Genomic DNA, 17,740 nt, shown 5'->3' on the forward strand with positions numbered 1-17,740 from the left:
AGCTTAGCAACTGCATTTTTATTTTTGCGCAATAAAACAAAGTAACTTATCTTAAGAACGTAAGATTCAGTAGAAAAATTAGACCATTTGGTCCATTGAGTCTGCTCCACCATTTCATGGTGGATGATCCAATTTACTTCTCAGCCTCAATCCCCTCCTTCTGCCGGTATTCCTTCAAGCCCTGAACCTCTGATATAAATATACAAAAGGACATCTTAGCCTTGGCCTCCACGGCTGCCTGTGGTAAGGAAATCCACAGATTCACCGCTCTCTGGCAAAATAATTTTTTCCTCGTCTCTGTTCTAAATGGTCGCGCCACTGTTCCAAGTCTTTGTCCACTGGTCTTCGACTCCCCAACAATAGAAACTATCCTCTCCACAACCACTCGATCAAGGAATTTAAATAAACAGATTTCAATGGGGTCACCCTTCTTCCTTCTAAATTCCAGAGTGCAGACCTAGAGATATCAAGCACTTCTCACATGAGGCCCTTCAATCTTGTAAGCATTTTTGTGAACCTCGTTTGAACCCTCTCCCCTTTGAGCAACATCTTTCTAAGATAAGAGGCCCAAAACTGTTCATAATACTCCACGTGAGGCCTCACCAGTGCTTTATAAATTCTCAGCATCACACCTTTCCTTTTATATTCGAGTCGAAATGCTGACATGCATTTGCCCTCCTCACCACAGACTCAACCTGAGAAAGTTACATCATCGGCACAACATGGGGGCTGAGGGGCTGGGAATGTGCTGTAGATTTCTACATTCAGTCTGCAAATTAGACTTCCCTAAAAAACCTTAGGGAATCCCGCACAAGGACTTTAAAGTCCCCGTGAATCTCTGCTTTTTTTGTGTTTCCTCTCCATTTAGAAAATAGTCAACCATTTTATTTTCTCCCAAAGTGCATGATCATGCATGTTTCAACACAGCAGTACAGCTGCCATTACTTTGTCCTGTCCAAGCCCTTCTGTAGCCTGTCTACTTCCACAAAACTACCTTCCCCTCCACTTATCCTCATATCGTCTGCAAACTGTGGAGCCTTGTTCCTGGAGCTACTTACACGGACCGTAAGATCCCTCTGCTCATCGACACGGTCTTGTCTTTAATAGTGTGCTATATCTTTCTATTTGTCCGGGTTGAACTCATCTGCCATTTCTCCAGCCACATCTGCAAGGGTTGTCTGCAGAGCAGCAATTACTTTCGTTTCTAGGAAAAGATGAGGAAGGTGCAAGACATGTGTATTCCAAAAATGAAGAAGTTCTCAGTACTCAAGAAGTATTCAATTTTGGCCGAAAAGGGAACTCAAAGCTCTTGTAAAAGCTAAAGAAAGGGCTTACAAGAAAATAGAAAATAGTGGGAATGCAATCATCGGTTCGGCCCCCGGCTTCATCCGGGTGATGGTAGCCCCCGGACCGAGAAACTTACGAAATCTCGTTTAGGTGGATTCTATACGATGTTTAAAAACTGTACACAATATGAGAGCAAACGATTGAGTTTTAAATTTGTATTTTGACTATATGGTTAGCAAAGCAACATAAAAAATAAAGAAAGTGGCACGTTCTCATGAAACAGTCTAATAGTCCAACGTTGGAGCTCACAGTGTCGTCCATTTGTTCCCTTCGTCCTCTCCCGACCGTAGGCGACCCTCGGTTCCACTCTCCTCAGACCGCTCCGTCCAGCGGTCATAGAAACATAGAAACACAGAATGCCTAGATCACAGTACAGACCCTACGGCCGACAATCTGTGTGAACATGTCCTTACCTCCGAACCATCCAGCCCTTTCACAGAATGGACTTCCAAATTACCTGGGTTTGCCAATAGCTCTCTATTTTCCTGAGCTCCATGTACCTGTCCAGGAGACTGTTAAAAATGCCTGTCCTGTCGGGCTCCACCACCGTGTCCGGCAGCGCATTACGCGCACTCACCACAAAAAAATAAAAATACCCTGACATCCCCTCTGTACCTACTTCTAAGCAGCTTAAAACTGTGCACTCTCGTGCTATCCATTTCACCCCTGGGGGAAAAAAGGCCTCTGACTATCCAAACGATTATTGCCTCTCATCATCTTATACACCTTATCAGGTCGTCTGTCATTCCCCGTAGCTCCAAGGAAAACTGGCCGAGTTTACTCAACCTATTCTCATAAGGCAGGCTCTCCAATCCAGGCAGCATCTTTGTAAATCTCCTCTGCATCCTTTCTATTGTTTCCACATCCTTCCTGTAGTGAGGCGACTAGAACTGAGCACCATATTCCAAGTGGGGTCTGATCATTTGTAATATTACCTCTCTGCTACTAAACTCAGCTTCACGGTTGATGAAGACCAATATACCGGATGCTTTCTTAAGCACAGAGACAACCTGCGCAGCATCGTTGAGTGTCCTATGGACTCGAACTCTAAGATGTCTCTGAGCCACCAAACTGCCAAGAATCTTTCCATCATATTTGACCTACAAAAAAGGACTACCTCTCACTTATCCTGGTTGAACACCATCTGCCACTTCTCAGCCCAGTTTTGCATCCTAGGACTGTCCCGCTGTAAGCTCGGACAGACCTCATTATTGGGGGTATCTCAACTGTTCACCGGCCTCCATGCAGAATATGACCCATCTAAATCCTCCTGTGAGCAAGCCAGTTCTGCACCCAGAAAGCAAAGTCCCCTTCTGTCCCATGCACCCTTACTTTCTCAATAAACCTTCCATGGGTACGTTATCCAATTCTCCTTGAAATCACTATACACTGGATCTACTGCGCTACCTTCATCAATATGTTCAGTCACATCATAAAAAAAAAAATCAATCCGGCTATTATGGCACGAACTACCTTTGCATATCCATGCTGACTATTACTAATTATATCATGCCTCTCCGAATGTTCACAAATCCTGACTCTCAGGATCTTCTCCTTCTACGTAGCAAACAATGAACTAAGACTCATTGATCTATAATTTCCTGGGCTAGCTCTACTCCCTTTCGTGAATAAAGGAACAACATCCGCGACCCTCTAATCCTCCGGAACCTTACCCGTCCACATTGATGATACAAACATCATCGCTACAAGTACAGCAATCTCCTCGCTCGGCTCGCACAGTAGCCTGATCCTCCATTCCCTGTGACTTTTGCACCTTGATGCTTTCTAAATCTCCAGCATTTTGTCTTTATTAATGTGTACATACTCAAGGTTTTCAGTCCGCTCTAAGTCACCCGTACAAACGCCAGAATCCTTTGCCCTAGTGAATTCTGAAGCAAAGTATTCATTATGTACCTCTGCTGTCTACTCCGGTTCCATCCACACTTTTCCACTGTCACACTTGATTCGTCCTAATCCCTCACGTCTTATCCACTTGTTCTTTACATACCTATCGAGTGTGCTGCGGTGCACCTGAATGCTAACCTAAAGGGGCTTCCTATGGCCACTTCCGGCTCTCCTAATTTATTTCTGAAGCTCCTTCCTGCTAGCTTTATAATCTTCCAGAACTCTGTCATCAACTAGTCTTTTGAACTTTGCATAAGGCCTTCTTTTATTCTTGACATCATTTCCAACAGCATTTGTTGACCACGGTTTCTGTACCCTACCATCCTTTCCCCTTCTCATTGGAACATGCCTATGCATAACTACAAACATATATCCCGTAAACATGTACCATAACTCTTTCTTACAGTTCTGAGAACACCTAATCCCAATTTATGCTTCCAAATTCCTGCCTGTTAGCCCCATATTTTGGCTTAATTCAATTAAACGCTTTGCTAACTGATCTGTTCCTATCCCTGTCCAATGTTATGATAAGGGAGGGAGAGTGTGATCACTGTCTCCTTTGGAGTTATGATGAGGTGGCCATTACAGCGACTTGGATGCCTCAGGGACAGAAATGGTTACTTTAGGGGCCGGGTTTTGATGTTTCAGAAAGGACAGGGAGGGAGGCAAGCGAGGTGGGGCCGTGGCACTGTTGAACAGAGATAGTGACAAAGCTGCAGAAAAGGTGTACGCCAAGTGGGAATTCTCTACGGAGTCTCTGCGGATGAAGATTAGTAACAAGAAGGGTTGAATAACTTTAATGTGTGTTTTTATAGGCCGCCCAATAATAGCAGGGATATCAAGTAGCAGACAGGAAAACAGAGTCTGGAAAGGTGTGATAATAACAGAGTAGTCGCGATGGCAGAGTTTAATTTCTCAAATATTGATTGGTATCTCCCGAGAACAAGGGGTTTAGATGGAGTGGAGTCTTACGTGTGTTGCAGTAAGGTTTCGTGACACAACATGTAGATAAGCCTACAAGAGGAGAGGCTGTACTTGATTTGGTATTGGGAAATCAAACTGGCCCGGTTTCATATCTCTCAGTGGGAGAGCATTCTGGAGATAGAGATCATAATTCTATTTCCTTTACAGCAGCATTGGAGAGATATTAAGAGACGATTAGAAAAACACTTGATTGGAGTAAGGTCAATTATGAAGCTATCAGGCAGGAACATGGAAGCTTAATTTGGAAACATATGTTCTCAGGGAAAAGTACGGAAGAAATTTGGCAAATGTTCAGGGGATGATTCACAGTGAGCGATTTCAAGAAGCACTTGTTAGATATCAGCCAGTCTACGAATGCTTCCGAGCGGTGCACACATTTAGAACTGCACGTCCGCAGTCAGTTCCTCCATTACCACGACAGTGTCGGAGAAAAGTTAACATTACCTCATTCTTGGAATGAATCTTTGCAAACTTTTGTTAGCTCGCACAAGCAGAGCAGCGTCTGCATCTGATCCTGTGGTCTTCGGGGCCTCAGTCTTCAGCTAGTCAAGCTTAGCAATAGCATTTAATGTTTCCACAATAAAACAAAAGAAACATATCATAGGAAAGTAAGATGTAGGAGCAGAATTAGACCATTTGGGTCATCGAGTCTGCTCCACCATTTCATTGTGGCTGATCCATAGAACCATAGAACTTTAGAACATTATAACAAAGAAACAGGCCTTTTGGCCCTTCTTGACTCTGCCGAACCATTTATCTGTCTAGTCCCACGGTCCTGCACCTGGTCCGTATCCCTCCATACACCTCTCATCCATGTACCTGTCCAAGTTTTCAATGTTAAAAGTGAGCCCGCATTTACCACATCATCTGTTCGCTCTTTCTACATTTTCACCACTCTCTGCGTGAAGAAGCCCCCCCCCCCACAATGTCCCCTTTAACCTTTTCCACCTTCACCCTTAGCACATGACCTCTGTTTTTTTTTTCTCCCCTGGCCTCAGTGGAAAAAGCCTGCTTGCATTCACTTTCTCTATTCCCATCATAATTTTATACACCTCTGTCAAATCACCCCTCATTCTCCTACGCTCCAGGGAATAATGTCACAACCTATTCAATCTTACTCTGTAACTTAGTTTCTCAAGTCCCGGTAACATCCTTTTAAACCTTCTCTGCACTCTTTCAAATTTATTAATATCCTTCTTGTAATTAGGTGACCAAAACTGCACACAATACTGCAAATTCGATCTCACCAATACCTTATACAACCGCATCATATCATTCCAGCTCTTATACTCAATACTTTGATTTATAAAGGCCAGTCTGTATCCCCAGATCCCTCTATTCTACAGCACTCCTCAGTGCCCTACCTTTACCTTGTATGTTCCACCTTGATTTTCCCATCCAAAATGCAACACCTCACACTTGTCTGCATTACACTCCATTTGCCATTTTCCAGTCCGTTTCTCCAGCTGGTCCAAATCCCTCTGCAAGCTTTGAAAACCTACCTCACTGTCCACTACACCTCCAATCTTTGTATCATCAGCAAATTTGCTGATCCAATATACCTTATTATCATCCAGATCATTGATATAGGTGACAAATAACAATGGTACACCACTAGTCACAGGGATCCACTCAGGGAAGAAATCATCCACTACCACTCTCTGGTTTCTCCCATTGAGCCAATGTCGACTCCAGTTTACTACTTTACCATCTATACCTAGCAAATGAATCTAATTAACTAACCTCCTATGTGGGACCTTGTCAAAGGCTTTATCGAAGTCCATCTCTGCGGGCCATTCTCTTGCACTCTCATTCCCTCTCCACGGTAACTCTCCCACCCCCAGCTCTCGCTTCCTCACTTTTTCAGCTGTTCAGCTTGCGTTTTTTGGTATCGGTCTGACTCACTTGTCAAAACGGGCTTACTCTGACAACGGTTACTTCTCCTTCCTGAGCTCAGATACGCAGAGGATCCTCGACAGGATGGACGACAGCGAGACTTACATGAATATGAAAAGCACAAATGCTGGCTCAGGGGCACCTTCCCGAGGTGAGTGGGGATGAAAGACGGAGGGGGGGTGTTTCAATTTGAGTCTGACTCCGAGAGCGTGTGTTGGGTAGTGTGGATGAAAACCCCCTCTGCGTTTGACCCTGGGGGTTTGTGATGGCACTTTGGGGAGGGAGCGTCACTCAGTTTCTAAGCTCAGGACTTGCGAGACGCTACACAGGGAGATTCACTCTGTGTTTGATTGGATCGATGATGAGGGAGCCTCAGCCAATTTCTGAACCTGATGTATCGTACGGGGAGTCTAAAGCCCAGACCCTCTCTGTGTCCCAGGTCCGTAGAGATGGAAGTCAGTTTCATCGTTGTTGCCTTGACTGTGTTCATGTAATTTGTCCATTCCTGTCGAGAAACCACAGGGCAAACTTGCAGCTGACCCTAATGATTCGCTGATTGAGAATATGTTAGAGGGAAGGCGCAAGGACAGGCGACTAGGAGGGAGCAATGTGAGCGGGTGGGGGCGTCAGTGATGCTGGCGTGGTTTGGGAAGGGTAGCGTTCAGCAACCGGCATAGGAGGGCATTATGGAGGCAGCATTGTGGAGTGGGGAGTAGAGAGTGTGATGTGGGAGGACGGAATGTCATGGGGGGGCAGTGTTGTGGAGTGGGGTGTAGAGAGTGTGATGTGGGAGGACGGAATGTCATGGGGTACAGTGCTGTGGAGTGGGGTGTAGAGAGTGTGATGTGGGAGGACGGAATGTCATGGGGAGCAGTGTTGTGGAGTGGGGTGTAGAGAGTGTGATGTGGGAGGACGGAATGTCATTGGGGCAGTGTTGTGGAGTGGGGTGTAGAGAGTGTGATGTGGGAGTACGGAATGTCATGGGGGCAGTGTTGTGGAGTGGGGTGTAGAGAGTGTGATGTGGGAGGGCGGAATGTCATGGGGGGCAGTGTTGTGGAGTGGGGTGTAGAGAGTGTGATGTGGGAGTACGGAATGTCATGGGGGCAGTGTTGTGGAGTGGGGTGTAGAGAGTGTGATGTGGGAGGACGGAATGTCATGGGGGGCAGTGTTGTGGAGTGGGGTGTAGAGAGTGTGATGTGGGAGGACGGAATGTCATGGGGGGCAGTGTTGTGGAGTGGGGTGTAGAGAGTGTGATGTGGGAGGACGGAATGTCATGGGGGGCAGTGTTGTGGAGTGGGGTGTAGAGAGTGTGGTGTGGGAGGACGGAATGTCACGGGGGGCTGTGTTGTGGAGTGGGGTGTAGAGAGTGTGATGTGGGAGGACGGAATGCCATGGGGGACAGTGTTGTGGAGTGGGGTGTAGAGAGTTTGGTGTGGGAGGACGGAATGTCATGGGGAAAGTGTTGTGGAGTGGGGTGTAGAGAGTGTGATGTCGGAGGACAGAATGTCATAGGGGGCAGTGTTGTGAATGTCTCGTGGTCGGGGCGGTGGGGTGGAAGGGTGACTGAGTGGGGAGCGCTGAGACGGCGAAAGGAGGGAGCGCTGTGGGATGGCAGGTGAATAAGCAGCACCGTGGGAAGGGTGGTGTTTAGAGAGGGCAATGAGAGATATGGTGATCAGGGAGCCCCCGAAAATATATTTTTAATCCCCTCTAGTTTTTTCATCCCCCCCCCTCACTCTGCACAAACCATATCTCTTCCCCTTCTCTCTCACTTTCCCTCTCACACTCATTCATCTGTTTCCCTTCACTTCTCCCCTCTGTCCCTCTTTTCCCATCTCATACACTCTCCCCTCTCTTGTCCTCACTCTGCCCCTTGTCCCTCATCACCCCCTCTTTTTTACGCTCTAACTATTCTCCCCATGCTGCTCTCTCTCATTCGCTCCCCTCTAACGCCCCCTCCCCTCTCTATCCCTCCTTGAACCTCTCTCTCTTCCGTACCCCCTTTCTCCCTGTCCTGTCTTTCACTCTATCTTTCCCACTATTCCCTATCTCCCACTCTGTCCCTTTCCCTCCCTCTTTCTCTCCTCTTTTGTCTCCCTCTCGCGTGATTATTCTGTCTGCTCTCTAACTATCTCCCAGCATCTCTCTACCCCTTTATACCCATTAACTCTTCCCTCTCTCATTGCTTACTATCTTAATCCTCTCCCCTCTGTCACCCTCCCCCGGACTTCAACTCTGGATCTCCTTCTACACTCTTTCCCTCACTCTCTCGCTCCTTTTGACTCTTCCATCCTCTCTCCCACACATTTCACTACCCTTCACTTTATACTCTCTCACCAGTCTCCTCGCCTCTTAATCCTACTCTCCGCACTGACTACCTCACGCCCCTCACCTCACTTTACCCTCTCTCTCCTATTTCCCCAATTCTGCCCCATTATCCCACCCATCGCCACTCTTCAGTCACCCCCTCTCAACAACTCAATTAATCCATTTCACTCGCTCTGTCGTTGTACTCCCTGTCTCGCTTCCCTCTCTTGCCTCTCCCTTCATCCCTTTCACTGTCCCTAACCATCTCTCTCCCCCCTCCACGTCTCTGTGCTCTCTTCGCTTCCCTCTACACCTCACTGTCCCCGATTCTCTATCGCGCAATCTCATACTTGTCTACCTCTCTCTCTCGCAGATCATCTGACCTCCACCTACACCGATTTGAACATTCGGAAAGTCGAACGCCTCACCAATACACAAGCAGGTCAGTGATGGAACAACGACGTCATTCTGGAGGACTCACATGTCATACTCCCAAATGCCCAAGTGTGTAATGTATTCTTCTCCACCAATTCCCTGGCAGCTCGTTCCACAGACTGACCACCATCTGGGTAACAAACGGTTATCAATCGGCTCACCAGTTGAATCCATTTCCCCTCTCTCCTTATACCTGTGCGCTCTGGCCCTCGATTTTCCAAATCTAGGGGAATTAATTGCACCCATTCACTCTGTCTGTGTTCCTCGTGGCTTCATATACCCCTGAAAGGTCATCCCTGCTCTACAAGGAATAAATTCGCAATCAACCCAACCTCTTTCCCTAACTCAGTCCCTGGAGTCCCGGCAACGTCGTCGTAAATCTCCCCGAGCACTCATTTCCAGTTCTATGGCATCTTTCCGAGAGCATGATGAACAAAACTGAATACCGTTCTCCAAGTGCGGCCTCATCGACGTCCTGTACAATTGCAACATGACCGCCTTACTCCTTTACACAATGGACAATAGACAATAAATACAGGAGTAGGCAATTCAGCCCTTCGAGCCAGCATCGCCATTCATTGTGATCATGGCTGATTATCCACAATCAGTACCCCGTTCCTGCCTTCTCCCCATAACCCTGGACTCCGCTATCTTTAAAAGCTCTATCTAACTCTTCTTTGAAAGCATCCAGAGAAATGGCCTCCGCTGCCTTCTGACGCAGAGCATTCCATAGATCCACAACTCTGTGGGTGAAGATGCTTTTCCTCAACTCAGTTCGAAATGACCTACCCCTTAGTCCTAAACTGTGACCTCTGGTTCTGGACTCCACCAACATCGGGAACATGTTTACTGCCTCTAGCATGTCCAATCCCTTAATAATCTTATATGTCTCAATCAGATCCACTCTCATCCTTCTAAATTCCGGTGTATACAAGCCCAGTTGCTCCAATCTTTCAACATATGACATTCCCGCCATCCCCGGAATTAACCTCGTGAACCTACGCTGCACTCACTCAATAGCAGGAATGTCCTTCCTCCAATTTGGAGACCAAAACTGAACACAATACTCCAGGTGTGGTCTCACCAGGGCCCTGTACAACTGCAGAAGGACCTCTTTGCTCCTATACTCAACAACCCTTGTTATGAAGGCAAACATGCCATTAGATTTCTGCACTGTCTGCTGTACGTGCATGCTTGTGCTCAGTGACTGATGTACAAGAACACCTAGATATCGTTGTATTTCCCCTTTTCCCAATTTGACACCATTCAGATAGTAATCTGCCTTCCTGTTCTTGCCACAAAGTGGATAAACTCACATTTATCCACATTAAACTGCATCTGCCATGTATGTGCCCACTCACCCAACCTGTCTAAGTCACCCTGCATTCTCTTAACATCCTCCTCATATTTCACACTGCCACCCTGCTTTGTGTCATCTGCAAATTTTTAATGCTACTTTTAATCATTTCATCTAAATTATTAATGTATATTGCAAGTAGGTGCGATCCCAGCACCGAACCTTGCAGTACCCCACTAGTCACTGCCTGCCATTCTGAAAAGGACCCGTTAATCCCTACTCTTTGTTTCCTGTCTGCCAACCAATTTTATATCCACGTTAGCACCCTACTGCCAATACGATGTGCTTTAATTTTGCCCACTATTCTCCTATGTGGGACCTCATAAAAAGCTTTCTGAAAGCCCAGATGCACTACATTCATTGTCTCTCCTTTGTCCATTTTCATAGTTACATCCTCAACAAATTCCAGAAATTAGTCAAGCATGATTCCCCCTTCGTAAATCCATGATGAGTCGACCGATTCTGTTACTACTATCCAAATGTGCCTCTATTTCATCTTTTATAATTAACTCCAGCACTTCCCCACCACTGATGTCAGGCTAATTTCTTGTTTTCTCTCTCCCTCCTTTCTTAAAAAGTGGGATAACATTAGCTATCCTCCAATCCTCAGGATATGATCCTGAATCAATAGAACATTGGAAAATGGTTACGAATGTGTCCACGATTTCTAGACCCACCTCTTTAAGTACCCTGGCATGCAGACCATCAGGCCCCCGGGATTTATCTGCCTTCAGTCCCATCAGTCTACCCAACACCATTTTCTGCCTAATGTGGATTTCCGTCAGTTACTCCGTTGCCCTAGGTCCACTGGCCACTATTACATCTGGGATATTGTCTGTGTCTTCCCTAGTGAAGACAGATCCAAAGTATCTGTTCAGCTCGTCTGTCATTTCCTTGTCCACCATAATAAATTCACCCGTTTCTGCCTTCAAGGGCCCAACATTGGTCTTAAATATTTTTTCCTCTTCACATACCTAAAGAAGCTTTTACTATTCTCCTTGGTATTCTTGGCTAGCTTACCTTCGTTCCTCATCTTTTCTCCCCGTATTGTCTTTTTAGTTATCTTCTGTTGCTCCTTAAAATGTTTCCCAATCCTGTGGCTTTCCGCTCATCGTTGCTATGTTATACTTCTCTTTTATTTTTGTACTGTCCTTGACTTCCCTTGTTAGCCACGGACGCCCTCTACTCCCCTTAGAGACCTTCTTCCAGTTCTATTGTTACCCCTGCTAGGCTATCTTTCCAGTCAACTTTGTCTAGGTCCTCTCTCATGGCTCCATAGTTCCGTTTGTTCAACTGTAATACTGACACATCCCATTTTCCCTACTCCCTCTCAAATTGTAGATCAATACTTATCATATTATGGTCACTACTTCCTAATGACTCCTTTACCTCGAGTTCCCTTATCAAATCCGGTTCATTACACTACACTAGATCCACAATTGCCTTCTCCCTGGTAGGCTCCAGTACAATCTGCTCTAAGGATCCATCTCGGACGCACTCCATACACACCCTTTCTTGGGGTCCAGTGCCAGCCTGATTTTCCCAGTCTTCCTGCATGTTAAAATCCCCCATTACAACGGTGGTTTTACCTTTGCGACATGCTAATTTTAACTCTTGATTCAACTTGCACACTATATCCTGGCTACTATTGGGGGGCCTATAGATAACTCACATTAGGGTCTTATTGCCCTTACAATTTCTCAGTTCTATCCATACTGACTCTACATCTCCTGATTCTATGTCACCCCTCGCAATGGACTGAATTTCCTTCCTCACCAGTAGGGCCTCCCCCAGCCCCTCTGCCCACCTGCGGGCCCTTTCGATTGGACGTAAACGCTTGAATATTCATTTCCCAGCCCTGGCCCTCTTGCAGCCATCTCTATGTTATTCCTATAACATCATACTTGCTAATTTCCAACTGAGCCTCAAGCTCATCCACTTTATTCCTTATACTTCGTGCATTCATATATAATACTTTTCATTCATCACTCCCCTCGCTTCTCACACGGATCCCTATTGCACTTGGCCATACTCTGCGATCCCTTTCTGAGCTTTCTTCCCCTTTAATTCTGTTGTCTTTCTTACGTTTTCTGTTTCACTCTTTCCCTTTAACTGTATCCTTATATTTCCAGATCGTACCCTCCCCTCCCCCCACTTACTGGTTTAAACGCACCCGTGTTGCAGTGGCAAACCTGCCTGTCAGAATGCTGGTCCCCCGCCTGTTAAAGTGCAACCCGTCCCTTTCTTTCTTCTCCGGCCACATTGCCTCTGTTTCCCCATTCTCTCCCATTTTCCCGTCCATCGGCTTTATCTCTCACCCTATTTCCCTTCTCCATCCATCCATCTGCTGCTCAGTCTCCACGTCTTTCTCTACTCACTTCCATATCTTCCTCAAATTTTCTCCCTGTCTCTCACTCCGCCTGGCCATTCTCTACCCGTCTCCTGCCCTTCTATTTGTCTCTCTCTCACATTCTATTCCATTCTGTTCCAGATGGTCTGGACCCCACCTACTCTCAGCTGAACTTTCGCCAAAATGAAACTCCCATCGCTAAGGAAGAAAATCCTCCTATGGCGCCGAGACCAGGAAGAATGCCAATGACTGCTGAGGCAGGTCAGAGTTCACGTTTTGAAGGGGCCACGTGCTATACGTGCTATATTGTGATAATTCATCTGCATCGACCATTTCTCCGGCAGTACGTTCCATAGACGGAGCACCGTCTGCTTAAAAAATATGTCACTCTGGTCCGCAGTTAAATCTCTTTCTGCTGTCACCTCAGAACGGTGCGCTCTGTTCCTCAATTCTCCAAGTCTATAGAAAATGACTCTGCGCATTCACCTTGTCTTTCCCCACTTGGTTTTGTAAACCTCTGTAAGGTCACCCATGAATTCCAAGGTATAAAATCCTAACCTGCCTGAATTATCTCCATAAATCAGTCCCTCGAGTCTCGGGAATATCCCCGTAAAGCTCCCTCTGCAAACTTTGCTGCTCAGTGGCATTTCACCTAGAGCAGTTGGACAAAACCTGAACACTATACTCCAAGGTGCGCCAACCCTACGTCGTGCACAACTGCAAAGTGACCTCTAGACTCCTTCACCGCCCTATCTAATATTGACCTCAATTTCTGGGAACCGTTTTACCGTATCCCTGGGTCCGTCTATTCTATAACTCTCCCCGGGTTCATCCTCTTCACTGTGAATGTCCATCCTGGCTTGTCTTCCTGAAATACCACGCGGTTTGCTTATACAGAAAGTCAGAAGGTATGGGATCCAGTGAAGTTTGGTCAGGTGGATTCAGAATTAGCTTGCCTGCAGAAGGCAAAGCGTCGTGGTGGATTGGAGGATTGGAGGATTGGAGGATTGTGACTCGTGGTGTCCCACAAGGATCTGTTTTGGGACCTCTACCTTTTGGGATTTTTATTAATGACCTGGATGTGGGGTTAGAAGAGTGGGTTGGCAAGTTTGCAGACGACACAAAGGTTGGTGGTGTTGTAGATAGTGTTGAGGATTGTTGAAGACTGCAGAGAGACATTGGCAGGATACAGAAATGGGCTGAGAAGTGGCAGATGGAGTTCAACCCGGCGAAGTGTGAGGTGTTACACTTTGGAAGGACAAACTCCAAGGCAGAGTACTAAGTGTATGGCAGGATACTTGATAGTGTGGAGGAGAGAGGGAACTTGGACTACATGTCCACAGAGTCCTGAAAGTTGCCTCACAGGTAGATAGGGTAGTTAAGAAAGAATACTGAGTGTTTTCTTTCATAAGTCGAGGGATAGAATTTAAGAGTCACGGGTAATGATACAGATCTATGAAACTGTTAGGCCACACTTGGAGTACTGTGTCCAGTTCTGGTCGCCTCACTATAGGAAGGATGCGGATTCATTGGAAATGGTACAGAGGAGATTTACCAGGATGCTGCCTGGTTTATAGAGTATGCATTATGATCAGAGATTAAGGGAGGTATGTTTTTTTCTCTCTCTCTCTCTGGAGAGAAGGAGGATGAGAAGACATGATAGAGGTATACAAGATATTAAGAGGAATAGATAGAGTGGACAGCCAGCGCCTCTTCCCCAGGGCAATACTGCTCAATACAAGAGAACATGGCTTTAAGGTAAGAGGTGGAAAGTTGAAGGGAGATATTACAGGAAGTTCTTTAACTCAGAGAGTGGTTGGTGCGTAGAGAGCACTGCCTGAGGCACTGGTGGAGGCAGATACACTAGTGGAATTTAAGAGATTACTATACAGCTCTCTGGAGGAATTTCAGGTGGAGAGTTATATGAGAAGCACTTAAGGGTTTAAGGGTGGGCCGAAGTGCCTGTACTGTGTGTACTATTCTATGATATGTGTTATAACATTGTCATGCATTTCTTGTTCGTCATTTCCACCCATAAAGCCTCACTTAGACGAATTCTCTTGCCTGTCCTGATTGTCCACTGCGGTAACATTTTCTAAGCCGAGTAATGTCACCCCTCCTCCTTTAATTCCTTCTGCCTTCTCACATGGAAATATGGTGCTCTCCTGCTTGCTCTTCCTGCACACAATTCTCAGTAATGGCTACAATCTCATAATTCACTGTATTGATTCAATCCCTGAGCTCAACCGCATTTCCTTAAAGCTTCCTGCATTGAGATATACCCCAATCCCGTCTGGGATATTGCCTGTGTCTTCCACAGTGAAGACAGATCCAACTGTTCATCTCTTCTGCCATTCCCTTGTTCCCCATAATAAATTCAACCGGTTCTGTCTTCAAGGGCCCAACTTTGGTCTTAACTAATATATTTCCTCTTCACATACCGAAATAAGCTTTTACTATCCTCTTTTATATTCCTTACTAGCTTACCTTCGTACCTCAACTTTTTTTCCCTTATTGCCTTTTTAGATATCTTCTGTTGCTCTGTGATTGTTTCCCAGTGCTTTGGCTTCCCGCTCATCTTTGCTATGTTATACTTCTTCTCCTTTATTTTTATACTGTTCTTGACTTCCCTTGTTAGCCTCGGTCGTACTCTACTCCACTTAGAAACTTTCTTTCACCTTGGAATGATCTGATCCTGCACCTGCTGTATTATTCCCAGAAATTCCTACCATTGTTGTTCCACTGTCATCCCTGCTTGTGTATCCTTCCAGTCAGCTTTGGCAAGTTCCTCCCTCATGGCTCCATAGTTTCCTTTGTTCAACTGTAACACTGACACTTCCGATTTAGAGTAGCCCACTAATTGGAAACATTAAATGCCTTATTGAGTTTCCTATTCATCAAGTCTACTACCCTGTTCTCATGAATCATCCTGGATCCTCACTAAAAATATAGAAACTGCAGGACCTGTGACCGCAAGAAACTGCAGAGCGTTGTGTAAAGAGCTGAGCCCAGCTCCGAAACCAGCCTCCCCTCCATGAACTCCGTCCATAGATCCTGGCGCATCGATGAAACAACCAGCACCATCACAGAACCACCTCCTGTCACGCCGGCCATTCTGTCTTCTGCACCTGCCCCTCGGAGGGAAGGTGCGAAGGCATGTCTCACTAGGCTCAAGGAACACTTCTACCCCACAGTTATCGGACTATTAAACTGTCCTCTACCATGATAAATATACTCTTGACCTCGCAATCTGCTTACCCTTTGCTCTGGCCCCTTATTCTCTGTCAAAACTGCACTCTCTGTGTAACTGTGACCATTTATTCTGCATTCTGTGATTGATTTACGTTGCTTCAGTACCATGAAGTGATCGGTATCTCTGGATGTCTTACTGAAATCCATACAAACAACATCCACTGTTTATCCGCGTCAACTTTCCTAGTAATTTCTTCAAAAATTCAATAAGATTTGATAAACATGACCTTCCATGCAAAAATCCATGTTGACTGTTCCTCTTCAGGCCCTGTCTATACAGATAATTATATATACCATCTCCAAGAATACTTTCCATTAATTTAACCACCACTGACGTCAAACTGACAGACCTATAATTGCCAGGTTTATTCTGAGAATCCAGTTGAAACAATGGAACCGCATGAGCAATACGCCAATCCCCGGCACCATTCGCGCTTCTACTTACATTTGAAATATTTTTGTCAGAGCCCCTGCTATTTCTGCACTAACCTCCGTCAAGGTCCTATTGAATATTCTGTCAGTACTCTGAGATTTATCCACATTTATATTCCTTAACAGCACCAGTCCGTACTCCTCTTTAATAGCCATAGTTTCCATAGCTTCCCTACTTGTTTCCCTTACCTTACACAATTCAGTATCCTTCTCCTTAGTGAATACCGAATAACATAATTGTTCAAAATCTCCCCCATCTCTCTTGGCTCCACATATAGCTGTTCACTCTGATTCTCTAAGTGGCCAATTTTATCCCTTACTATCCTTTTGCTATTAATATTACTGGAGAAACCCTTTGGAATTATTTTCACCATATTTGCCAAACCAAACTTGTTTCTTATTTTAGCCTTTCTAATTTCTCTCTTGAGATTCTTCTTATATTATTTATATTCCTCGAGCACCTCATTTACTCCATGATGCCTATATTTATTGTAGATCTCACTTTTTCCCGAACCATGTTTCCAAAATCCCTTGAAAACTATGGCTGTCTCAAACCTTTAACCTTTCCTTTTAACCTAACAGGAACATAAAGATTCTGTACCTTCAAAATTTCGCCTCAAAATCCAGTAGGATATGTATCAGTTAAAGCTATGGGTTGGACAAATGGCAGGTGGAGTTTCACACAGAGAAATGTGACATGTTGCGATTTGATCGGACAAGTGTTAAGATATAGAACACTCTTAAAACCAGGAAGCTAAACAGTGTTGATTTTCAGAGGAAGATTGGGTTCCAATGTCACTATCCGTGGTTAAGGACTTAGAACGTAGAACATAGAATTGTACAGCTCATTAAAAGCCATTCGGCCCAAACTGTTGTGCCGACCCCTCAAACCCTGCCTTCCATATAACCACTCCCCACCTTAAATTTTTCCATGTACCTGTCTAGTAGTCTCCTAAACTACACGAGTGTATCTGCCTCCACCACTGACTCAGGCAGTGCATTCCACGCACCAGCCACTCTCTGACTGAAAAACCTTCCTCTAATATCCCCCTTGAACATCCCATCCGTTTTCTTTAAGCAACATTAAGGGATCTGTGGACACGTACCCCCAGATCCCTCTGCACCTCCACACTACCAAGTATCGTGCCATTTACGTTGTACTCTGCTTTGGAGTTTGTCCTCCCAAAGTGTACCACCTCACACTTCTCAGAGTTGAACTCCATCTCCCACTTCTCAGTCCACTTCTGCATCCTATCAATGTCTCTCTGCAATCTTCGACAATCCTCTACACTATCTACAACACAACCAATCTTTGTGTTGTCTGCAAACTGGCCAACCCACCATTCCACCCGCACATCACGGTCATTAATAAAAATCACAAGATGTAGAGGTCCCAGAACAGATCCTTGTGGCACACCACTAGACAGAACCCTCCAATCTGAATGCATTCCCTCGACCACGACCCTCTGCCTTCT

The 17,740-nt window shown here is 45.6% G+C and overlaps 1 protein-coding gene across 1 annotated transcript in view; it reads left to right on the forward strand.

Annotated features, from left to right (window-relative positions):
* The window catches only part of LOC140720485 (uncharacterized), a 47,918-nt gene that overhangs the window by 13,296 nt on the left and 16,882 nt on the right, over nucleotides 1-17,740 (forward strand). Inside the window, exons 2-4 of the mRNA XM_073035335.1 lie at nucleotides 6,104-6,283; nucleotides 8,813-8,881; nucleotides 12,723-12,842. Coding sequence (XP_072891436.1) covers nucleotides 6,104-6,283; nucleotides 8,813-8,881; nucleotides 12,723-12,842 — 369 coding nt within the window. The remainder of the gene's footprint in view (nucleotides 1-6,103; nucleotides 6,284-8,812; nucleotides 8,882-12,722; nucleotides 12,843-17,740) is intronic.

The sequence above is a fragment of the Hemitrygon akajei genome, unplaced genomic scaffold (genome assembly GCF_048418815.1).
Source record: "Hemitrygon akajei unplaced genomic scaffold, sHemAka1.3 Scf000043, whole genome shotgun sequence".
Taxonomy (NCBI): domain Eukaryota; kingdom Metazoa; phylum Chordata; class Chondrichthyes; order Myliobatiformes; family Dasyatidae; genus Hemitrygon; species Hemitrygon akajei.